The 25,737-nt window shown below is 39.1% G+C and overlaps 1 protein-coding gene and 1 long non-coding RNA gene across 3 annotated transcripts; one reads left to right on the top strand and one right to left on the bottom strand.

Moving 5' to 3' along the window:
- Positions 1-6,928: 6,928 nt before the first annotated feature.
- LOC147624464 (uncharacterized) lies at positions 6,929-8,513 on the top strand. 2 transcript variants are annotated; one of them, XR_015269152.1, is made up of 3 exons: positions 6,929-7,324; positions 7,542-7,983; positions 8,469-8,513. It is a non-coding gene; the product is annotated as an uncharacterized LOC147624464 (long non-coding RNA). The 2 variants fall into 2 exon arrangements; XR_015269151.1 differs by lacking the exon at positions 8,469-8,513 and adding an exon at positions 8,071-8,357.
- Positions 8,514-13,250: 4,737 nt separating this feature from the next.
- Positions 13,251-15,088, bottom strand: LOC147624463 (uncharacterized). The gene is made up of 2 exons (XM_086819456.1): positions 13,962-15,088; positions 13,251-13,692 (listed from the first exon to the last, which is right to left on the bottom strand). Exons 1-2 carry the CDS (start codon positions 14,842-14,844, stop codon positions 13,613-13,615), a joined length of 963 nt encoding a protein of 320 aa, XP_086675582.1. The 5' UTR covers positions 14,845-15,088; the 3' UTR covers positions 13,251-13,612.
- Between the last annotated feature and the right edge of the window lie 10,649 nt (positions 15,089-25,737).

Raw genomic sequence — 25,737 nt, 5'->3', positions numbered from 1 at the left:
AATATACTTAGTGGAATTATTAAAAATACTTAGTGGAACTTGTAAAGATAACCCACAATTTGATATGATGCAATGCGGATGTCAGCCAAGTCACGAAGGTGGTCATCCGAGACCTTGACCCATTTCGATAACGTGGGTGTTCTCCCGACACATCTGGTGTGAGGGTAGAGGTGGCTCCAACATCTACTATGCCAGGTAGGTTTGGGATGGACCTATGCATCGGTCACAAGACTCTAGTGCAAATGTAACCTAGAGTACTCATGCCTTGAGAAGGATATGGCCATCAGAAGAGGCTCCTACCGATCTGGGATGCCAATATGGGATGTGAGATCTGCAGACCCCTTCAGCGGCGAACGATAGCACAAGTTAAAGTGCTCGAGCTCAGATAGGTGCATATCTTCGTAGAGACATGGTGCGATGAGATATTTTGGATACATGTGACATTATTACTATTTGTTAAGATGGATGATATTTCAGTGTTTTCAGTATGATTCTCACTATATATGTTTTTCTGTACTTTTAAAAGTTTTAAGTACGTTGTTGATTTTCAATGCCTTGTATGATATGGAGAGTGTATGTGTGAACTATCTTCCAACTCAATTCAGTTGGGTGTGTGAGTAATGAATCAGGAAATCAATTAAGTGTGTGTGAGTTCACACACCCAACTCAATTCAGTTGGGTGTGTGAGTAATGAATCAGGAAATCAATTAAGTGTGTGTGAGTTCACACCAGCCCCATAGGTAGGCTAAACTCAAGGGATTGGATAGGATCTAGGCTGTGCCTATGGATTTGGTCGAAGTTGAAATTGGGTATACCATTGGAAAGCGGGAGGCAGGGTGGACCCGAATAAACGGGTGCTTTCCAAACTAAACCCAAAAATTGTTTGGAAAACGTAGTAAACTTGGGTGAAATATGATTTTTATTCTAGAAAAGATGAAAACTCGTGTAGAAATATACGCTCCATGACCGAGGGATAGGACGTCATTAATCTCTCTGAGTTGCCGATATGACTTCTATCTATGAGAATTATGGAGGGACACTTCTTTGGAAGAATCATACACATTTCCTAGTGTGAAGTCATTCCAGAACAGTTACAAGGGAAGCTATTGGAATAGCTCACATTAGGATAGTGTCGTAGAACGAGGCCCCGACGAGTGAGATACTATACCCTTATGCTAGTCTTTTTCTATAGCCGGTTTGAGTGTTTGCAAGGGGTGGGGATCTTGCATAGGATCAAGGCTTAGTCCTTAGGTGGTATAGTCCATAGGTGGCCACTATGTATGAGCACCCATAAAGAAACTCGGGGTCCAAGAAATCTTGTTGCTATCCCTAATGAGGAGTTGATGAAAACTCAAATACAAAATTCAAATATATAAAATCAATAAATCTTAACAAAATCTACTCTTTCCTTTACAGAAGGAGGAGTTTGAAAATATAATTAATTATATATTAAATAAATAATAAAAGGGTGTGATTATTAACCAACACAACCTTGCAACAGCAAGGCCTTGTCCTCTCCTATTCATGTAGCAAACACAATCTAATGAACAAACAATTCGTCTCCTTGTTATCTCCTACCTACGCTGCTCTAATCTCACCTCCATCAATATTGTGCACTCTACTAACTAACTTATTTAAAATTAACCATTATTTAAATAATTACAAAGATGTGCCCATAGCCATGTCTCTCCCCCCTAGCTACATGCCTACATTGATAATTATGAGAACACATGTATACTAAAAGGCTTTTTATGTGACCTTTGAACTAAAACTTGTTAAACCTTGAATGGCATCTATCTACTTGTCAACATTTCACAGCATTGGATATAAAGTATAGTTGATCCATATTCTTTGCAAAACACATAATTAGAAGTTAAATAAATTGAAATGCTCCCCTTCCTCCCCACCTCCCCCCCAATCCCTTGATGTCTGATGTCGATCTAAATTGCCTCACCTATGCTCAAATCTACCAGATATTCAACAAGAACTATCTATGCGAGCTGGAGAATGCTTCTCACACTTCTGTGGCCAGAGACAGCATAAGCACCAAGGTACTGGCCATCCAAGGGTGTGTAGATGATAATGATGCTGTATAGAGCTGTCATCCCACCCAAGTCTATAGCTTTTAGAAGAAATTTAGCCCCATTTCATATCAACCTCATTCTTCTTTCCTTTACATGCAAATCAAGGGGATTAAAGGATATAAGAATTTAGGCTAGAAGGATGTGGATATGTACGCCCATGGAAAGTGAGCCCATGGTTAAAGAGATTGGGCTTTTTAATTATAATTTAGGGGGGCTTCTAGATAAGTTGAATCAAGATGAAGGAGAGCTCAATTTTCTTAGTTGAGATGGAGCATTGTTACATCTATGGTTAGTTTAATGCTATCATTTCTCTCCACATGGAAACCCATATGCCACAAACATGTTGTCCCACCTAATAGCTCAATGTAGTCCCATCATCTCTCTCTCTCTCTCTCTCTCTCTCTCTCTCTCTCTCTCGCTCTCGCTCTCTCTCTCTCTCTCTCTCTCTCTCTCTCTCTCACACACACACACACACACACACATCCAGCAACTTAAAGAAAATAAGATTCTAAGTTTAAAGAGGGAAGTTAGTCTTATATCTTTGAGGTTGAAATTCTTATTTCTCATTTTTATTGTACATGCAAAATTCTTATATAACAAATTGCTAACTCGCTTTGATGTGTCATGATGACTTACAGGGAATTCCTATGATGTGCTAGATTGTGTTTGTAGCACAACAATGAAACATTGACCTTGTACTACATTAAGACTCTAAACTGCAACATCAATATTGACGTTTCAAGTATTTGAAACAATATAAAACAACAAGATGCAATAGCTAGCCCATTTGAACCAAGGACAAAGTAAGTACGGCGTTTTGCATTATTACGGCGCTAAAAAAAGAACCCACACTTTCAACACAATGTATTTTTCTAAATGGGAAAGGGGCATGTTTCCCTATGTTTATAAACTTGAGGAAGATTTGTGCCACCTCTCTGACACACACTATGTATGGTCTTTCTTTTCCCACACAATTTGAAAAATAGCACAAAACTTTCATATATTGACAATAGTTTGTGTTATTGTGGTTGACAATATTCTTGACATATATTTTCTTTTTTATGCAAGCATTTTTCAATAATCAATCTGTGTCATTGTACAATCTGTGTCTTTTTTATGCAAGCATTTTTCAACAATGTGTGTCATTGTACAATTATAGTATATAACCATTTCTTGCTTAGACATTGCTTCACAAGCATCCACAAGATTTTTGGAAAGTGCAACTTTAAAACAATGTTCACTTAAAATTATCATCTCGATGAATTAATTGCATAGTACATATGAAATTCACATTGCAATGCATAATAGTGCTAGTATTCTATTGAAATTAAGGCATCCACTAGCCTCGTAGAACTCAATGGTTCTCGTATCACATTCTAGCATTCATATCAAATGTCATATATCATTTTGTTTTGTTTAGATTCCTACCAATTCAGAAAAAAATTTGATGAATCCTCAAAAAAGCCAATTTACACCATAGAGCAGAGAATCTTCGATTAGGAAAGAAGTACAGATGGGTGAGGACTTGGGTGGTCTTTTTTTTTATTTTAAAAATCCATGAGCACATCGTGCCACGTGGCACACCTCTCCCCTGTTCTTACCTTATTTCGTGCGTGGCCAGGGCAAAGGGACACGCCCGGACCGCACGTGTGTGCCCGCCTCCCGCCCAAAACAAAAAAAAAAAACAAAAAACAAAAAAACAAAAAAGCATGTGGATCACGAAGCCTGTGTGAACTCTGTTACAATGGGCTCAGTTACAAAATAACAAGAGAGGAGAAGGGGTCTTATGCAGTGTTCGAAAAAAACCCGGGTACAGTGTAGTTTGCACCTTCAGTTTTCAAATTTTAATTTCTTATTCTACGAATGAAGGTATTCAAAACCTTCAAAAAAAATTTACAAAAGGTTTGATAACTTTTAATAAAAAAAGGAATAATCAAAATACTTTTCAAATTATAAGAGTCAACGGTACTTCACCTTTATTGGTTGAAATAAAAATTTTTTATATATCATATTTTTACATTATATATATATTATAAAAATTAATATAAATAAAAAAATAAACGTTATGTAAACGTTTTAAAACGTTTATTTTAATCGTTAGATTCTTAACGTTTAAAAAATTAACGTTTATATTTTAAACTATAAATGATGGAGTTATTTATCCTCTTATCGCTCACAGCCTCACTGAGCACTCTCGTCCACTCACGCATCCTGTCACAGCAGCAGTTAGCAGCAACACCATGGTGAGAATGGCCCCATCCAGGGTCTGGCCAAGCTGAAGCGCGGCCGCCAAAGTGGCTGCTGCATCTGTAGTAGCTCTGCTCCTCAGCCTTGCCTTCAGCCCTCTTCTAACCAGTAGTAAGGAGGCGCACGCCTCTTCCAGCCTTGATCGCCATCTCTTCTTGTTGCCAGCCGCCAAGCTGTCCAAGCAGGACGAAAGCCTCCCGATTCCTCACCCTCGCGAGCTAGACGGTCGTCCACTCACGCATCCTCAGTGCTCACCCTCGCGAGCTAGACGGTTAGACCGCTTCCTGACTCCTGAGGCGCTCACGCTGTGGAAACAAAATGATGGTGCGACAGACAGAGGTGAGCACTGAGTCGTGACTGAATTATTGTTACAATGTTATATATATATATATATATATTATGTTTCGAACACTTAAACCTCCGAGGCTCCGACGCAGCGAGCGGCGACAGTAACGGTTAACCATATGCTTGATCAGAGCTTCTGTCTGTGTGTGTTTTTTTGTCCGCTTGCCACCAGACGTCGACCCATTATCCATATCGTGGGCTGCTCTGCGCCGTCGAGTCTTCCTCCGGCGGCAATGGGCTGGCGGCAGTGGGCTGGCGGCAGTGGGCTGGCGACAATGGGCTGGCGGCAGTGGGCTGGCAATGGGCTGATGCGGTAATGGGCTGGCGATGGGCTGGCGGCAATGGGCTGGCGGCAGTGGGCCACTGGGCTGATGCAGTAATGGGCTGGCAATGGGCTGGCAATGGGCTGGCGCAGTGGGTGATGCGGTAATGGGCTGGCGAATGGGCTGGCGGCAATGGGCTAGCGAATGGGCTCATTGGGCTGGCGAATGGGCTGGCGGCAATGGGCTAGCGAATGGGCTCATTGGGCTGGCGAATGGGCTGGCGGCAATGGGCTGGCCGCTGGCGCCACAGTCTATAACCATGGGGTTCGTCGGCTTGGGGGGAGCTTTACAGCGCTGCAGAATGTAAATCTTTCATTAGTTTTCATAAACGTTTGCAATTGGCATTGGTGTTGATCACAATATAAACGATAGAACACCCACTTGATGGGGACTCTAGAGAGAGAGAGAGAGAGAGAGAGAGAGAGAGAGAATTGATAACAGACGATTGAGAGGGAGAAGGATTCAAATTTCACATCAGTCAAATAACATGCTATTATCTATAGGTTGTGCAGGGTTGATATAAGTTGTGGCTCGGGTACGAAGTTCGAACACTTCACAAAACATTGATTGGCATCAAACTTTGCAGGATTAAGGTCAGGGTAAATTTTGTTTTAGCTTGCCTCTCTCCATCTCTTTTCTGGCTTGCATCTCTTCTCTATGTCTCTCATTCACAACTACTCAACATCTTTTTTCTTTTCATTTTTAGATATGTTGAGGCATACAACTTGACATGACTTGCTATTTCTTGGTAAAACATTAATTTACAAGGAACATATTATCATAATAACACATTTCAAATATTTCAGATGGCTTTTGTGCAATCCACACTACTCGGATTTGGAGGATTTAGTAAAGAAGTTATTGTGGATAAGAAGAAAAAAGGTAAAAGGTCAAGTAAAGAAATTGACGAAGAAATTATTGCTAATGATTTTACTATAAGCAGCGAAGAGATTGATGAAAAAGAGGCTACGCGTAGAAAAAGAGCTAGGTTATCGTGGTGTGAAAATTGGAGAAGTGAATTTCATTGGCTGGAATTTGATAGAGAGAAAGCACGCATGTATTGTAAGGTTTGCATGGAGGATCCTAATTGCAAAAGTGAGTTTGCAACAATAGGTGCACAAAACATACAGCATAGTGCCCTAAGTACACATGCACGCTCTCGCACACATAGGTTATCATTGATTCGTTCTATGTCAAGAGGAAGTCTTGAAGTAGGATTGAGCAAACAAAATGAAACACATGACGAAGAGATTACCAATCTATTTCGTACTGCCTATTTTCTTGCTAAAAATGATATCCCATTAAACAAGTTTGTGCCAACGTTAGAGTTTCTGCGAGAATGCAAAACTCCCAATGTACCCGAACATATGTACAACAATGATAAGAGTTGTGCAACTTTTGTTCAATATATTGGTAAAGCATTGTCACATAATATAGTAGAACGATTAAAAAATTCTCCTTGTTTTGGGATCATGATAGATGAATCAACAGATATATCTATCGATGAGCACATGATAGTATATGCATCTTATCTAGAGAATCATTGTCCACGTACATCTTTTTTTGGACTTGTAGATGTTATTGGGGATCGTACTGCCGAGGGCTTGTATAATTCTTTAATAACATTGATCTTAGAAAATGGATTGGACTTAAGAAAGTTGGTTGGATTTGGATCTGATGGTGCATCCGTAATGATAGGAAAGAGATCTGGGGTGTCTACTAGATTAAAGGAGTCTTGTCCTTTCATGACATCTATGCATTGTGTGGCTCATCGCACAAATCTTTGTGCATCTAAAAGCATAGAAAAGTTTCCATTTGCAAAAGCTATTGATTCCACAGTTAATGAAGTCGCAACTCTTTTTAGAAAGAGTGTCATCCGCAAAGAGAAATTAAAAGAATTACAAGAAGAATTTGAATGCTTAATAATTCAATTGGATAAAATTCATTCAATTAGATGGTTGAGTAGATCAATGGTTTTAGCAAAGTTTTGTGACTCACTAGAGCCTCTTCTTGAGTTCTTTGAGAGTGAGAATCTCGTAGTCTTTAGCAAATTGTCTTCTCTAGAACTCATTTATGCATTACATTTCTTAGCAGATCTATATCAACATTTGACAAAGTTAAGTAAAATATTTCAAAAGTCATATGTTGATATTACTAGTATTCCTGGCATTGTGAGTGCTGAGATTTGTGCATTGGAAATAGAGTTTGTGTCAGAACCGGATATTGACATGAATGCAAGAAAGGAAGATACAAGGGGTTTTCCTATTATTCCTGATTATGGACCAGAGAAGGGTTTTCTCCATGGTTTACGATCTTCAATAAAAGGTGACCATTTTCGTAGCAAAAAGATATCTCGCTCTTCTGATGGCTCTGATATTGAATTGGTTATTAGCTTTCAAAAAGCATTCACATTAAGTGTTATTAAAGATTTGAAAGAGAGATTTGTGGATAACTCTACCTTGGCTTGTTTTAAAATACTCTCTCCATCTTGCTATCCTCCTGGAAAGCTATTTATGAATTTTGGAGCTGATGAATTAGACAGGTTGATATCATTTTATGGAGAAAGCAAACTTGCAAATGGTGAGTTAATGGAGAAATTTGTAGATCCAATATCTCTTCGAAGAGAATACCTTACATTCAAGATTCAAGCCACTAATGATTGGAAAGGGTGGAATTTGCGGGACACTTGGTCTTACATAAGTAACAATATCACTCTACAAGAAAAGTATGAAGGGTTGCTAAAGCTAGCGCAAGTTGCATTAGTCCAATGCTCCAGTACTGCAATTTGTGAGCGTGGCTTTAGTATACAGAATATTATCAAATCAAAGTTGAGGAATAGATTGACGACAAAGAGTACAACTTCCTTAATGCGAGTATCCATCGAAGGTCCTCCAATGTCAGAGTTCGACTTTAGCTCAGCAATAGAGCTTTGGAGGCTTGATGCCATTACGACAAGACATGCTTTTACAAATGAAGACTAAAAGGTATTTCTAAAAACTCTAGAGATTAAATACATTATTAATGCCTTCATAGCAAAGTACTAACGTATAATACAATCTTCTTTTCATTAGGAGATGGAGGAGCATGAAAGATTTGGGAGCTTGTGAGTAAAAAAATTTCAACTAGTCTTAGCTGCTTTTAGGACGCAATGCAATATTTGTAGTGCATTTATGCACAAGCATGGATGATATTCTTGTGAAAGCAAAATTCTATTTTCTTTAATGATAAATATCATTTTACTCATGAATTTGGCAATCAACAATTTAGTAAATTCTATTGATGTGACCAATCATTTTGTTGCGAGAGTGTTTTAAAGTCGTTTTTAAGTACATTCTCTTGATACTCGAGTTATTTTGTCGCAAGAGTTTTTTGAAGTGTAAAATTCTGAATAAAACTTATAAAACCTTCAAGAATTTTAGAGAAAAATTTTTACACTTGGCAATATAAGAACTTACTTTTGATTTTTCAGATTAAAGGTATAAAAAGATATAGGATTTTGGTTTTTTTCGAACACTGGTCTTATGGCATGTGAAGGTATGGAAAGCAAACAACCCGAGAGAAACTTCAATAGGAAGGAAACCCCTGACACGACCCTCCCCCAGTCACCGATGTCAGCGGGCTGGGCTGAACAAGGGGCCGGGGAGCAGGCATGAATTTCATTTCTAGGCCCTTCAGTATTTTTACGTGTAATTGTTTATCTCTCGATTTTGATATATCTATATATACATATACCATATATATGTATATATTTAGTTATATATATATATATGACATATATATGGTATATCTATATATACATATAACCTTCAAAATCTTAAGGTTTGTGATGTGTTGAAAAGAAAGTGTTTTTTTCTTTTTTGGTGAAACCATAATCTTCATCTTCTCAAGATGTCTATGTAGTACGATGACTATACACCCAAAAGTTTTGTTGGGTACAATTATATAATTATTTAGAACCGTTTGGTGAAATTTTTAGTATTTAACGACACGTGGAAGAACTCATTTTCTTTAAAGCTTATAGGTTCTTTGCATGGCTCCTTTTTGCATGGCGCTTTCGTCTCTAGGGTTTTCACTTCTGCTGGTTTACAACTGTCGGTTGTCGTTTTCCTTTCTTTATGGTGGCTTCGTCTCCGGAGTGTTCGTTTCTGTTGCTCTGCATGTGCCGATTGTGTTATCTAGCGATCACGCGAGTTCTCCTCATCTTCGTTCTACATGGCGCCTTCGTCTCCGGAGTCTTCGTTTGTTGCAATTGGCGGTTGTGTATGTTGTGTTCTTCATCGCTCGTCTACAGCTGTGCGTTGTGTATTGTACTTTTGCTATTGTGTGGGAGTGCTCTTTCCTGTCTCCTAACGAATTGCAACTGTTGGTCACTCTGCATGTGGTGTTCTGTAACCTTCAATTCTTTTCCCAGTTTTATGTTCGTGCTGTCTTTGCACTAGTATACCTCCATTAAACATAAAATGAATGCACCCCAAAAATACTTTATTAGACAGCATATTATTTTCACATACTTATATGTTGGGGTGCATAAATTATTATATTACAAAACATATTATTGAACATTTTATTTTGACATATTTATATGTTGGGGTTCATAAATTATTTTATTACACAACATATTATTGCACATCTCATTAATTTCAAAGAGAAAATCATAACATGCTTATATATATGCACAAGGACTATATTAATTTCAATATTCTAAACGTTTAATAAGCACCCCAAACATATTATTCACGCATGTAATATATTATTAGAGATTACGACGTATTTTTAAAAAATATAAAAGTCGAGATCTTATTTTGCTAAAATACAATATATATTAATGAAAATATTATTGCGCAAGATCTGTACATAGCAACTCAAAAGACAAAGAACCCATGAGAAATGGAAAGAATGCAAACTTAGAGCCCTCTGTACACAAGATTCCTCAATTACCACCAGAGAAGAAAACAAACCTCTTTGAAGTATCAGTAACTGTGGCAATAGGAAATAGAGACATACATCTCTCATGCTGGGAGTCACTTGAAGAGTTCTTTAGGATGGATTGTTTAAAAGGAATGTTTGTCTTAGAAAAAGGTGGTACTTTGAACCACTTACATTTTCAAATGGTTGTGAGTCTCATGGATCCATCCCTGATAAGTGTAGGTAAAACTATTAAAAGATATTTATGCTGAGATTTGTTCAAACCTGAAAGTGGTATAGTAATATGTAGAGGTTTAAGACAGATTAAAATGCACAGATTTAAAGGGATGATACGATATTGTATGAAAGATTTACATAAGCCACACTTCAAATTCTTCTCGCATAATATCTCCAGTGAGGAGATAACAAGAGGCCGTCAACTCTACGCTCTTTATGGACAAGCTGACTTGAAAAGCAAAGTATGTTTGTCACCGATTAATTTGTTTGAACGGGCATATGTATACATAGACAATTACATAGCCAACAAACTAGGTGCATCACTACAAAGTACTCTTCTCAAAATGGTTCGTAGAGGGAAATACTATCCAACAGCTTCGTGGATAATTCCAAAGACTGGATCTGGAATGAGCAAAACGAGGTCCTCATCTGACACAGTGCATAGATATTGATGTGCAAGTACTCTTGGTTATAGATATTCTAATCCTTTAATCCTGTACGTGCAGAATTCAACAGAGAAAATCAAGAAGATGATGAAGGTGAAGCTACTGATAGAGGACAAAGTGATGAAGATGTGAATGGAAACCATAATTTAAAGCTGGGTAGTCGTCGCACAATCCTATTGTCATTGACGGGCGACCAAGAAAATCAATCACAAGAAAACTATTTTGCATCATATCTTTTTGTTTGGGAAAGAGCATACAAGTTTAAAAAAGCAATTGTGGACAGAGATGAGTTTGTTTCGCTCTCACCAGAAGTCTATAAATTTGTGGGCCTCACCGAGGAAGAAGGTAGATTGTCACTCTGCCTTGTAATGAATTGGATTTCTAGCTTGTACTAGATTGCACTTTTAGCTTTTGCTGGATTGGATTTCTATCTTATTCAACATCTCCTCTTGTTTTCTAATCTTTGTTGTTGTAATAATATTATGTTATGTTGTAATAATATTATGTTCTACTAAGGTTATCGCTTCTTTAAATTTTTCCTCTATTAAGGTTAGCACTAAGGTTTAAAACCTTGTGCCTAAGCTTTTTTTTTCAAAAATTAAATAAGCGTCCTCGAAAAAAATTAATTAATACGAGTGAATAATTATTTATTATGGGTGATATGATAAATAAATTTACATTAATAAATGATTTGAACCATTACTAAATAAGGAATATTTGAACCATCTAAATAAGGAATATTATATTTCTAATCAATTTGAATTTGAACCATTAATAAATAAGGAATATATTCATGTGGAAGTCTGTGAAGTCTGTGGTAAACCTTAACATAAACCTACTGTAAATCTTAATATAAACAAAACCAACCACCAACGACCCATACACCAACAACCAAGGACGCCCTATGATGAAAAAAAATAGTTAGATCTTCCGGACAGAGAGTGTAAGGCTTTCTTCTCTCTCCCTCTATCTCGTGCTCTCTCTCTCACATACAATTTTTTCTGTTTTAATCCTTTAAAAACCAGTACACTTTGAATAAGGTAAGGCCATCTAAAGCTTTGTAAACGTGCATTTCCCACTCTGTTTCTCTTGTTCCATAATCTCAACTCTCTCGTTCCCACTCTCTCTCTCTAGTTCCGCAACCCTCTCAACTCAGAGCTTCCATTCTCTCAAACAACAAGCACCTCCCCCCCCCTCTCTCTCTCTCTTTCTCTCCTTATTCCACTCATAACATCAGAAAGTATCTCTCTCTCTTCTCTGCAACATCATAAATACTCTAAAACCATAGGAATTTTTCTTGGATTTTGCTCTTCCCATTTGAAAGGGTTTGATGGGGGTCAGTCTCTCGGTTCATTAGAAACACTCCAAGGTAGCATTAACTTGAAGAAAGAGGTGTTGCTATAAAGGGGTGGCCTTGGGTTAGATCAAGGGGTGCCTCCGGTTAGATCAACCTGTGTGCTAAGATCACCAACATCAACACCTGCTGTACATTGGGCCGAATTTCTTGTGTGACATGTCAGAACACCATTCTCTAAAGGCCATCTACTGGAACTCAATTCCTTTGTGTGGCATTTCAGAACAACATTTTTTAAAGGTTATCTCCTGCATGCAAGGCCATGTCAGCCAGCTAGCACACCATGTTAATTTCCCTGAAGATTGAAAAGTCTTGCACATTGCAGAGGCACAATCCCAGCAAGCATACCTCACATGGCTGATGCCTCCATGCCTCATCAGCAACCAATCACATTGTACAGTGTCTCATGTGAGCTCGTACAAGTAAGCACCCAGCTCCCTCCAAATGTACTTACATCCACCTCTTACTGGTGATCCATATGACAAGAGCCCACCCAAATGCCAGTTGCGGCTCAAACACCTCATTAGGAAGGCTGCCCCCTTTCAATTGATAGTGTGAATGCTTTATAAGAAGGGTCCAAGACAGCATCAGACAGCATCACACTTGCAAGCTCCTTTCTATACGGACCCCAAGATGGGTACAGCATTATACCACGTGATTGGTAGTGACTGGAGTGTCTCCGTGAGCAGCCAACTCCAAATGTAATTACATCTAGCTGTTACTGCTAATCCTTAGACAAGAGCCCCAGCTGCAGCTCAAACACACCTTCTAATACTATATTGCAAGCTCCTTTCTATATGGACCTTATTTTTCTGATCACATCATTTATCCCCGTACATTCTCTATTCCAACAACATAGTGGAACAACCGACCGTAAATCCCACCATTCCCAATGTATCCAGATTTTGCCTCACCACACCTGTACCCAACCCCCAACTGGACTATGCATGAGCCAAGCTCCTGGCCAGTGGCACGACAGCCCTTCGTCCTTATAATCAACAGATCTTCCATTTCACAGCCCTGTTAAGGAAACCCCGTTCACTTCCAATGGTAAGGTGTCTCCAATTACATGGCTCCACACCACCTCATTTAGTGAGCAACATCATGTGTAAAGTCTTTTTTTGTTAACATCAAGAAGCTTTCAAACATAAGCATTTAACATACACGCAGAAAATGACAATAGAATACCTTCAATTACTGAGAAACTTGATAAGATATTTACATGCCCTGGAGGTGGCTCAACCATGCAATGGCAGCTATGATGTTCGCCTTCACACTCCCCAAAAAACAAATAAATGCAAGCAAGATGTTAAAGTGTCCTAGAATGACAGGTCAAACTACTATTAATAGGGAGTTTGTATAGACAAACCAACTTGGACAATGCTTTGGGTATAGCAACTGACACATGTTAATCTCAGACCTGACATCAGACCAGACGTTAATATGTAAGTAGCCAACATACATATGTCAGACATGTTAATAAGACTCTTGCTAAACCAAAATTTTGAGACATCTTAACTTTTGGACAACTCCTCAATCCGCGGACAAAAAACTGTAGACTTCACAAGGCTTTGTTCAGAGACAGAGATAGCAATATTACTACACTGCGATGCAAAACACTGATACTCCCATAATATTGCTCTATACTTTGCCATGCCAGTGCACAGTTGACTAGTTGCAAAGTCTGGCATTGCAAGCCACCGCTTGAGCCCAATGCCTCAGTCTTCCTTTTACATCTTCGGGATCGTCACCTGCATACATCCATTAAGATCCTTAACATCAATGTAAGGAAAATACATGAGACTAATGGACATGCAAGGCTTCATGAGATTGTGAGAGAGAACTCTAGAGTAGCTTATGAGGCCTTGGTGAAACAATCACTGCAACTAGAGTCTAGGATACACATGGGGTGTAAGCTATGCATGTAATACATCAAGGGTACATTGGATGCTGATACATCCATCAAGAATAGCATAGTCATTGATTTCAAGCGAAAGATTTCTTAAAGTGAAATTGATACCTGGGCTGGAAATCTTCCATGAGGGGGTTGGTGATGGTGAGGAGCATCTGGCAGGTGATTTAATGGCCGGGGAGATAGGGGACATGCAATTTGAAGACTCATGAAGGTTTTTGGCAACAGCATAGTAGACTTCGAGCGCCGGGAGAGTGTCGCAGAGGTCCGGGATTGAGCTCTGGTCGAACCGGAAGCCAAGGTCGATGCAGCCCTTGAGCTCTTCGAAGTCATCATCAGTGAGGCTTCGCGTTCGGGATCTCCTGAGCTCAGAGGAACTGATAGCATCAGTAAACGGCTTCCCACAGTCAGAGACACTTCTCCCGAGGAGCTCGGGCTTGGCGCTTTCCTTGACATTGGCCAGCTCCTCATGCAGCATAAGCTCCCTTTTTCTCTCCCAAGCTTCAAAAAGCAAGCTCTCTCTCACTGAGAGAGAACTTTTCCTGCCCCTCCTGCTGGTTCTACTCTTGGAGGCCGAGGAAGCTGCTATATTAACAGGAGAGGTCTCTCCATCATAAGGGCTGAAGAAGCCACATCCCGGATACATGCCAGTATGCCCCATATCAGAAAACCCCTCGGTATAGACCAAGTCACTGAGATCACATGACGCCTCTAGCCCTTGCTGTTTGTACATAGCGTTGGGTTTCACCCCTCCCTTCCCAAAGTACTGGAAAGCACCCTTCTCTACCTCATGTGTCCCTTCTTCCCCCTCCATAAACAAACAATCCTCCTCATTGAACGATTCTGTGTCTTCCTCACTCCCTCCTCGATCTGCTCCAGGCTTTGTAGGGGACAAGAGGCTCAGCCGCTCAAAGGAGAGGTCGAAGGTAGCCATTGCGCTTGGGGACGCGCTGAATTTGCTCAGCTTTGAAAGAGAGCTGCTCACCACCATGTTGGAACCGCACAAAAACAAAACCCAAACTGGACATGCAAATGGGAAAAGTTTTATGTGAGGCTAAGACACCATCATGGAGAAGGCAGTGCAGCAGGCAGCGGAATCTGAGGTTGAGGTAGGCTAGGCTAGGCTAGGCGATGGCAGGGAGCCTGCCTCTCAGAGAATGTCGGATCCGGAGGGGGGTGAGGTCTAGACTCTGGACTCTGGACTCTGGACTCTGGCGTCTGGACGATAAGAATACAAGGAAATGGAACCCAATAGAGTGCATCATATATAAGAAGACAATCATGAGCAAAGTGGGGTGTAGTCTGACAAGCTTGAGCACCATGCAAAAACAAAAAAGCAGTGCTTTCCTCAACCCCGTGTGAAGCGAGGTACCTACAGTGACACGTCCACGCCAGGTCATCGTCCTCTTCCTTGTGAATGTCCACACTTTCATCCAGTGTTCCCTTTTCACACGTTGCCAATATTCGCCCACAACGTTTTTTCGTTTGTTCTTTGATTTATTATTCATCGAATAAATGTTCACTCGAGTTACGATTACACAAATGTTAATTAAAGTGGACATTTTTTTCAAAGGTTTCATCACGGTAATAGAATCGAAACAAGCGGGCTACAACAAGTTGCATGCAGTTTTCTCCTCATTTTTCTTATTAATCGGTGTCTTCTCTTCACTATCTTGGACGGCCGCCCCCCCTCTCTGTCTCTCATACTCCACTCTTCTTTTTTCACTGTATTGGCTCTCTCTATCTCCGTACCTATTTGAGGACAGCCACCATGACTTTGTCATGTTGTTGCAGACTAGCGATAGCAGGTACAGCAAAACTGTGTGAATTGTATGCCTATGTGCTGCAGAGTCTGTCTTTTTAGCCTACGCGTTGTTTTCTTTGCTATGCTCGTAATATTATTTTTTGATGTTCTGGCCTCCGATTTTGAAGCGCCCGTTTTGGTAACATTTAATTAAATGCCTAAGGTATTAATGCCATTATCCGTTCTCTTAGACCTTTTAAAACAGTTCCTTTTTCCCTCCTCGTAAAATTGTTCCTTCTCCCAACCCCCTTAAGTCTCAGAGGGTTTACACTCAAGGTTTATACCTCACGCTAGAAATAAGGGGAGCCCTCGAATGGACTACCCAATTCTTAAGTGTTTTACACATATTTCCTTTCCTTGCAATTTTTCTTATCCTAGTCACCGGCCACCTCATGCCCACTTTTCCTTTACTCGTGGATGGGGGAGGTTGGATCGACACAATATGGGTGTCAACTCTTCAATAAATCAAACATTTTCTCCAAGAGTGAATGGGGGTAATTAGTAATCTATTTTTTGGATTGGGTTGTCACAAAAACTAGTATTGTTTTTTTTCCATCCAATCACATCAAAGATTGGGTCTGGAGATCACCTTTTTGCACTAGGCTTGGCAAATGCGTGCACAAATGTTGCAATAGACACACACTATACGGACATAATGATGTTCTAGTGTCACCTCCTTTAACCCCCACAAGGGTTGATTGGCTAGAAAATGGAGGGCGTGCGGGGGGGGGGGGGGTGGTTGGAGTATCCAATGTGTAAACCCCCTCACTGTGTTATCCATGGCTCCTCCTACGTTGGTTTCTTTTCACCCATATAAATTTTTTACCACTCATGATCATGCTTGATTTATGACATGCAAGAACGCTTGCTAAAAAGCAAACGTTTTTTTTGGAAGAGCGGCATATAAATCATTATTTTTAGTGTATTTTTGAAATTTACTAAAAAAGTTAACGTGTTAAAACGTTTGGACCATATAAAAATAGGTAACACACTTGTCAAAAATCAAGCCTATTGGCTCTACATGGTGCACTTAAACAATCCACAATTGGGTGCATTTCCACATCCCATAGTATCTATGGTGTCCCTGCTTTTATCCACTTCTCAAAGAGCACTATGTGACAACAACAAAAAATAGAACCAAGCTGGCGTTTCTCCATTTTTTGGACACGCACATGAATTTATTTTAATAAGTTCTAATCAAACACTTATCAAGGCTATTCAATCATAAAACGTGTATTGGATCATGTGGCATACCATGTGGCATGGAAAGGGACATCTTGGTCGATAGTGCACAACACTCATGACCCTCAAATTATTTCCATTGACTTTATCAATAAACTCTCTTTTACAAACTTTTCTAGGCCTACGATATTATAGCTTTCATTGTCTTAATAATTTACAAAAACGAGCTTTGTAGTGAATGGACAAGTCTTCTTCCCCCCATTGTGTGTAAATGAAAAACATCCTTCACATATATCTAAAAGAGCACTAAAAAAGCTTTTGAAATACTTTAAACTAGTCATATCCAAAATCATTGAAATGTTAAAATTAACAACAAGCCAAAGTCACATGCACACTCTCCAATTTTAAAGGCAAGAATGAAACATAACATAAGATCACCTACAACCTTTTGCAAGAGAAAATTCCTAGTTGGAAGAAGTTGAATTAAAGTATGTACATTCATCTTACAAAAATGAGATGCATGAAGCATGAATTGAATTTGATAATTAGAGTCTACAACTCAAAGTTCATGAAGCATATAGAGACCTGTAGAGTGATGATGGAATCTTTATACTAAATAATTAAAGTAGCATGCATACCTCCAAACCATTTACAACAGTGATGGGTTAGTAAAAGAAAGGATACATGAGATGCATGAAGTATGAATTGAATTTGATAATTAAAGTCTACAACTCAAAGTTCATGAAGCATCTCGATTGGAATGGAGACCTTTAGAGTGATGATGGAATCTTTATACTAAATGGTCAATCTTACAATGATTAAAGTAGCATGCATACCACCCTTTAAAGTAGTATGCATACCACCCTTTACAACATTGATGGGTTAAAAGTAAGGATACAGACATGCAATTTTTCTTAATAAGAAGACAAATAGAAGATGTATTACAATGCATTAGGGAACACTTGGGAATGTTTACAACACATGAGAGGAGTAATCATGTTTTTTTGGGAGAAAGGTAATTATATTATAATATTAACAGTGGAGAGATTTACAAAAAGTTCAAAGACCATGGGCCCCAAACCGAGCACCAGAGGCTACTCCAACACTTTTACATTACAATTTAGCAGCTTGCATAACATATCCCATCTATCATCTTCCCACACAAAAGAAGATTGGCTCCAAGATACATGATATCCAAGTTGCATGCAAGCAATCATCATCAGTGTAGCCTTTGGGAAGCATCTTTTCCAATACATATCTGCGAGTCCACATGTGGCTTTTGTAAGATGTGATACTTAGTTAGAAGAAGTTAAATCATGTACATTAGCCTTACAAAAAATGAGGTGAGTGTAGCATAAATTGAATTTGATAATAAGGGTCAATAACTTAAAATTCATAAAACATATACGTCTAAAAAACTTACAATTATAAATTAGTGATGGGTTTAAAAGTAACTTACAAAGTTTATCAATAAGAAGACAAATGAAACATGGTTTATGATGCATTGCAATCAAGTGTCATTTTTTTACATGATGGTCATTTACTCATCCAAATAGCCCAGGTCACCCCAAAAACCTATTATTGGCACCATCATCACTTGTGTCACCTTGATAGGCCTTCTTAAAGCGTCAATTCAAAACTGCATTAAAAATTTGTATCTCAAAACATGTCAAGAATCATAGTTATTTATGAATCTTAACAATAAAAATAAAACTAGCATGATCAACAACCAATTTCCACAACCAAGTTAGGAAGTATTTAATATGTGCCAAAGACCTTGTAATGTGGGGAAAAAAAGTTATCACTAAAAGGTGATAAACCATGGAGAGGTATTACTTTTTTCAAATTATTGGGAGGTATTTGATAGCTAAAACCTCCCAAAATCTATGAATTTAATCAAACTTTCAAGTGTAGAATTTGTAAGAATTTTTGAGGTTCAAAGTACATTTGCATAATGATAACATGGCCACTGTGCCAACCATTTTCCTATCAAAACTCGGCCTTCTTCATTATGATGAACTACATGGAAACTTCAAGCACAAATTTTTTTACTATTGCATTTATGTTTATGTTCATTGGCCATGAGAGGGGATCATAGATTTTTGTTATAAATGGTCTTCCCACGAGCAATGTTAACTAGGCCATCCATATTTCTAGGCACTTGGCCCCAAATTTCCTAGTTGCTCCAAAATCAGCGCAAATGGGCTTTTGGTCACAAATTGGGCCATTGACCTCAGCATGGCGCTTTCTAGCATAAGAATTCAAAAAATTGTGCAATCATTTATTGCTATTGCGAATTTGCATGAGTCAGTGAACTGGGCATTGGGAAGAAACATACTTAATTGTTAATTAGAGGAAATATCTTTGTTTTTTCATAAGAAGGTGATTTAGAGAAGCACGTGAAGGGGGACTTCTTAAGACAAGGTTCAAGAAAAAAGCGGGTTCACTTATCCTAGAGCCTACTCAACTTTCAAAAAATCCACATAGCCTCCTTGTTGAGAGGAGAAGGAAAAATATTGACTCCAGTTTTTCAGAGAATAGTAGTAATTGGATGAAATTATGAAGAAAATTCTTATTTGAAATAGACTTATTCAGGTTCACTCATAAATATCAACACTGTCTTAGGAAGCATAGCTAGGGTCGAGAAAAGACGGGTTTGCTTTATCCATGAGCCTACCTGCCTCATCTTGAGAGGAGAAGGAAAGATGCCACCTCTAAATTTTTTTAAAATAGTAGCAATTAGATGAAATTGTGAAGAAAATGCTTGTTCAAGATTGCCGGCTAGCCCCCACCCAAGGTCGTTAATGCTGACCTCACCCATGCCAAACCGAAGAATCTGAGTCACGGTTTATCATGCTTACTCAACCCATGGTGAGAAAAATTCATGTCAGGTTCACTCAAAAATGTTTCCGGAACATTGAGCGAGGGTTTGATGATAGGGCAAACGGTCACTACAAAAAATAACCAAAGCTGGTGGGCGGCTGAATTTAGCGGGCGGCCACAACTGGCCGGGTGGTGGCGGCTAAACGGTCTCATATGAAACGTTTTATTTTGCTAATAATTGTCACGTAGGTACGTTCTTACTTTTCAGTCTCACTTTTTCTTTGTAAATTTCTTTTAGCGACGCTAAAATAATGCAAGCGGAGTCAGCAGGCTCAAAACCTATGGCGCGTATTACACGTGAGGACGTTGAGTGTACACACATGTGCGTGGGTCGGTGGCGCGCCGAGTGACCACGTCATTTCGGTTGGCGCCCGCTGCAGCCAGGTCAGCTAAAATGTCTTGCACATGCACAGCGGACATGAGAGGTCCAACTTGGGCCCCGACCCTTTCTCAATCAATTGGACACCGGCCCGGGCCTCCCACATTAGCCTTGTGAGTGTCGGTCTTTTTGTGTAATTTTCACGCTTAAATTCAGAAAAATAGGTTACTAAAGATTCAAGATTTTCCTTGGACTTGAAGGTTATCCTTTGTTTCACTAGTTTGAAAAAAAAGTTTTATCTCTGACACTAGCCCTGTCCAATGACCTCGGGGTAATGGGGGAGGAGACATTAGGGTTTGTAGGCAAGAGTAGTATCACAGACGATAAGAAAGGAGAATTCAGAAATTCTCATTGGAGACTCTGAACAATATGGAAGGAGAGGAGTCTACTTAGACAATGCTAAAAAAAAACGGGCATCCTGCGAGAAAAACTAGTTGAGATTTTAAGTCGCTCTTATTTTAAGGAATGATTTTTCATATATTTTAGTTATAAAATCGGCATACTGTAGAGATTTCGAAAACAAAAACCGGATAGGTTTAAGAGTTATCCTTATTTTGATTTGTTGAAAAATATGTTTTTTTCGAGCACTGGTTTACTACCAAGAAATAGCTTATTGCCTACCTTTTTGAAAGCTTTAGTGGGTGTTCAAAGACATCAGCGTGAGAAAGAAAGATGATCCATTTACAACCAAAATTTCCCCCACTACTAGTGATTAAAAAAAACCATCCTCTAGTTTAATTTGCACTACTCAAATTGAGAAAAACCGGTTGTAATACTGTACGATTTTGTGGCTCATGGTTTAATTTATGTTTGTTTAATATACGAGATTTTTCAAATAAATGGACCAAGAAATAGCTTATTGCCTACCTTTTTGAAAGCTTTAGTGAGTGTTCAAAGACATCAACGCGAGAAAGAAAGACGATCCATTTACAACCAAAATTTCCCCCACTACTAGTGATTAAAAAAGGCATCCTTTAGTTTAATTTCCCCTGCTCAAATTGAGAAAAACCGGTTGTAATTTTGCTTAGCCTTGAATTTAAAGATTCAAAATTTGAAACTTTAGTTATAAAACCGGCTACTCTGCATTTTTTCAATAAAAACCAGTTCACTGTTTAGAAAAAATGTTTATTTCTAACACTGTCCACTACCCCTATTAACCCTAGGTGGACTTACATATAACACTTCTTGCATAGTACACTGTCCACGCTTCGAGTTGAGAATGGAGGGAATCCAATGTTGGCGGCTTTTTGGACAATGATATTTGTCAAACTGAAGTTAAAAGGAAAGCTTAGAGCCCGCCACACGAGGGGCTAGGGGTACCACAGTGGGCTTCCCATGGGCACAATTAAATGGGCCGAGATGGCAATAAATGCTGGTACATAACTTGGCAAAGAGCGATTGCAAAATTCCCATAGAAAACTTGGCCACACACATGTGCTTTTGATGTAAGCATTTGCTCATGGGAATGCAAACCTTTCTCCCTATAAGTCCCTAGTTAGTTGTATTTCAAGTTTTCATGGCCTACTTTAGGTACTCTTCCCACCCCATAGTGAAGATGGCAAGGAAACTTGGCCAATAAAAAGGTAAGTGTGTCAAAAATGGCAATCAAAACTAGCACTATTGCGTTTTCCTTCTCAAAACTTGGTCGTTTCATCATGTATAAGTTGTCCATACTAACTAGGGGCCTCATTTAATGCTTTCCAACCAAGTTAACTTGACCGTGAGAATGTCCTGCTTTTGGGCCATGAGAAATGCAGGGGAAGATTGGAGCTAAGCAATCCCACATCTAGAAATAAAAGGAGGAAGGACCCCACAAAGGCAGACTCGAGGTAGTAGCTACCATAGATACAGGAAGATTAGAGCTGCATCATCCCAAAGCATAATCGGACCCCATAAAAACATGATGAAAGCACAATACGTTCCTTTCTCACATTGGCTTTTCTTTTCAACATTTAACTCCCATTGGTTACTTCATTTCTCTTCCTTAAAGACAATAGTTTAGTAAGCCCTTCAAATGAAAATTTAGGGTTGCCTTTCAAATTCCCGAATCAAGGGTCGTTTGGAATTGTGGTCATGATTTATTTTGAGAAACCAAAAAAACTTCCTTGAGCCAACTTGCCATTGTTGTCTACCAGTTGCTACATAGTAGACTGCAAATTATGCATGTTGAGCTCCCAACCTCCGAATTTGAGGGTGTCTATGTCTTCTTCCATTTGATTTTCACTCCCAAACAGTCCCAAGCTATAACGGGTTTGTCATTTCAAAGAAGTGGAACTGACCCCTCTTTAAGATCATGAAACCGAAAAATTCAAGTGAATAACCATATTGCTTAAGAATTTACACTATCATTAAAGTGGTCTCGATTCCTCTCAGAGGAGCTCTTAAATTAGTGTTCGGGAGACATTTTCGAGTGAACCTAACATGAATCCTTCTCACGATATGGGCTGAAAAGGAAGAGGCAAATTTGAACAAGCATTTTCTTTAATTACAGCTTTTTTTTAAAAAAAAATGGAGGAGGCATTTTTCGTTGTTCTGTCAAAATGAGAGGTGGATTTTTCATGAATGAAAATAAAGCGAACCCGTCTTTTCCCGAACGCTGCGCTTAAATGAAGATGTTCAAACTGGCTAAAGGATTATGGGGTGAGGCTACATACGGCCCTTGGTAAATGGCAACATCGTACCGTGTGCACACACTCCAACTCCAGGAGGTTCTCAAAAGTACGACGTCACCTAATGGCTGCCACTTGCCACTTTTTTACAACTTGCGTGTCACACGTGGAAACCAGCTGTCTTTTCTCATCACTTTTGCGTGCTCTACCGTGGAGGTGGTGGCGGGGACGCTTTTCCGCACTTCGATGAGACCACCAATCTGCCCGTCGCTGGGAACGTCGTCGCCTTCGTCGTTTCCACCTAAGATTCTTCGTTTCAACTTTCTACCTTTGGCCCATGGATGATGGCACGTAGCTACGCTTCCCATCGTACGTGTACCTGTCTGTGTGTCCGCGCGCACGTGTGTGTGAGAGAGAGAATCCATACCAAACAAGCATGCTGTTCGTTTAGTGTATCTTGCACCTCTTAAGAGGCACGCCCCACCAAGGGGGCTACAGGGCTATCTCAAATTGCCCACCAAGGGGCTATAGGGGTATCTCAAATTTAGGGGAACAGAGCCCCACTAGAGGGATATGTGCAAAAGAGCAATGGAAAAAAATTATTTTCATTGGTTGGTTTGTGTAGCTTTTCCCTCCAATCTTTTCTTGCAATTCTCTCATTCGTTTTTCCTCCTATAAAATCATATGAGAAGGTTTTTCATCAGCATTTGTAGGGCTTCGAGTTCTTCAGGACCGAGGAGGATGCCCCTACTAAACCTAGGTGGGACACCTCGTCTGCAAGGCTACTGGAACCTTGCAAACCCCAAGGTTTCAAAATTTCTCCTTCCTGGGAGGTTTTAGTTTATAAACAAATAATACATTTTTTTCACATTTTGCCTTGTATTGTCTTATCAAATAATTGGCATGATGACGTAACTGGCCAAATTTTGATGATGACTTAAAAAAGGTCATGCACAATGCATGTCATATGTCGCTTTACGATTGATTATTGCTTTTGTTAACATATTAGATGGTATGTGATAAATATTGGGTATCTGTTTTGGCGACTTGGATTATAAATATTGGGCATTTGTTGGCACATTGGATGATGATAAAACATGTGGATATTGGGCCACTTAATGATGAAGATGCAAGTGGACTAAAACAAGAGTAGGTAGGTTTGCTTCATTGCAAAGGATTGATGCTACAAGTTCACAAGGAAGCCTTAGTAAGGTGGAAAATCTCACCCCCTCATAGTAGAAGTGAATTTTAATGATATAATGCATACATAGGTGAAACAAATCATTACAATATTGAAGATTCCACCAAGTGGCTAAGCATGTGATTATGCAGGTGCATTAAATGGATTTGCTTAGTTGTAAAGAATTGAGCTGAGTAAAAATATTGTTTTGTTACAAGTTCACATGGAAGGCTTTAGTAAGGTGGAAAATCTCACCCCCTCATGGTAGAAGTGAATTTTAATGACATAATTCATATATAGGGTAGACACATCATTAAAATATTGAACAATCCACCAAGACGATAAGCATGTGATTATGCATAAAATGTTTGGTGCATGAAATGGATTTTAGCCTCCTTGATAGTACCAAAATGATGACTTCCAAAAACAAGAATGATCTTGATTTATTTTTTATGATAAAGGAAAATGCTTTTTTTGTAAACATAGTCAAGTTATAAGGCAAAGATGGGCTAGAGTTCACAATGTGCTTGACATTGAGGGGATAACTTAAAATTCCAAATGTTGCCACAATAATGTATGTTAATCATTCAATTCTTGCCATTGGTAACAAATGCTACACATTGCTTCGACAACTAGATTAGGCATTTGTGTAACCAACCTTTTCATCATCACTAGTGCTCCTTGATATTCAAGAGGTATTACTTATAGGATTCATAGTCAATGGTCATACTAGTCAAATGGCATCTTTTACTATCACAGTTTGTACATCTTTGAAACTCTTAATATAGAAGGGTGAGGAGATAAGTAGCAAGGTCTTCCTATCCTCATCTTCCAAGTCACTAGCATGTAAATTAGGACACATAAAAAAATCCCCATTGGGTTCCAAGCACAAGCGTAACCTCACACATGTGCATACATGCACACACACCCCCACACGTGTGCACATGTGCACACGCACACGCACGCACACACACACACACACACACACACAAAACAAACAAAAAGAGGGAAAAAAACTCTTATTCTCTCTCTCTCTCTCTCTCTCTCTCTCTCTCTCTCTCTCTCTCTCTCTCTCCAACATGACTGTGGCTAAATGCTCTCGCCAGAAAGGAAGAAAAAGTCTCCTAGGAAGCAAATCAAGCATTGAGAATCATCTTGAATTATCAGGTATACTGATGGATCCCTCTCCCTTTGCTCTTTGAGATGCTTTGTACAGGTTCCATGCATAAAAAACATGTTGGAGAGGTTATGAAATTGTACGAACTTGCCTTGAAAATAAAATTATTGCACGTGGATGTGAAGAGGTATCTAAACATGTTGAGCTACACTCACCTTGGGTTAGAGCCGTCTCAAGGAATCATGAATTCCAATACAAGATAAAACTTTACCACCATGGATCAAGAAGCATCTTCTCATGCAAGATGATCAAGAAAGAGCTCGAAGAGCATTTGATTTGGTCATTCATGGGCTATTAGAAGATAAAATACAAATTACGGTAATATACTTACATAAACTATAGGGATATCTACTCCTACATAAACATAAGGGCCATGTGGAGAGATAAGAACTTCTTCTTGACACTTTTCTGCCATCTAACTATCTAACTACATAAACATAAGGGCCATGTGGAGAGATAAGAACTTCTTCTTGACACTTTTCTGTCATCTAACTATCTAACTAATAACACCAATATGCCTATGGAAGCAAGGAGGGAAAGAGATGAAGCGCAACCAAGCAAGAATAAGACTCTTATATATAGAATCCATGTATGAGAGTAGATTGCATAGGAAAAAGACTCTTATGCATAGAGTCTATGTATACGAGTCTAAGCATAGAGTCCATGTAAT

The sequence above is a fragment of the Cibotium barometz genome, chromosome 25 (genome assembly GCF_041138505.1).
Source record: "Cibotium barometz isolate CiBa-2024 chromosome 25, ASM4113850v1, whole genome shotgun sequence".
Classification (NCBI taxonomy): Eukaryota; Viridiplantae; Streptophyta; class Polypodiopsida; order Cyatheales; family Cibotiaceae; genus Cibotium; species Cibotium barometz.
Note: the sequence above shows the minus strand (reverse complement) of the source record. Positions and strands in the feature narration are given on the sequence as shown.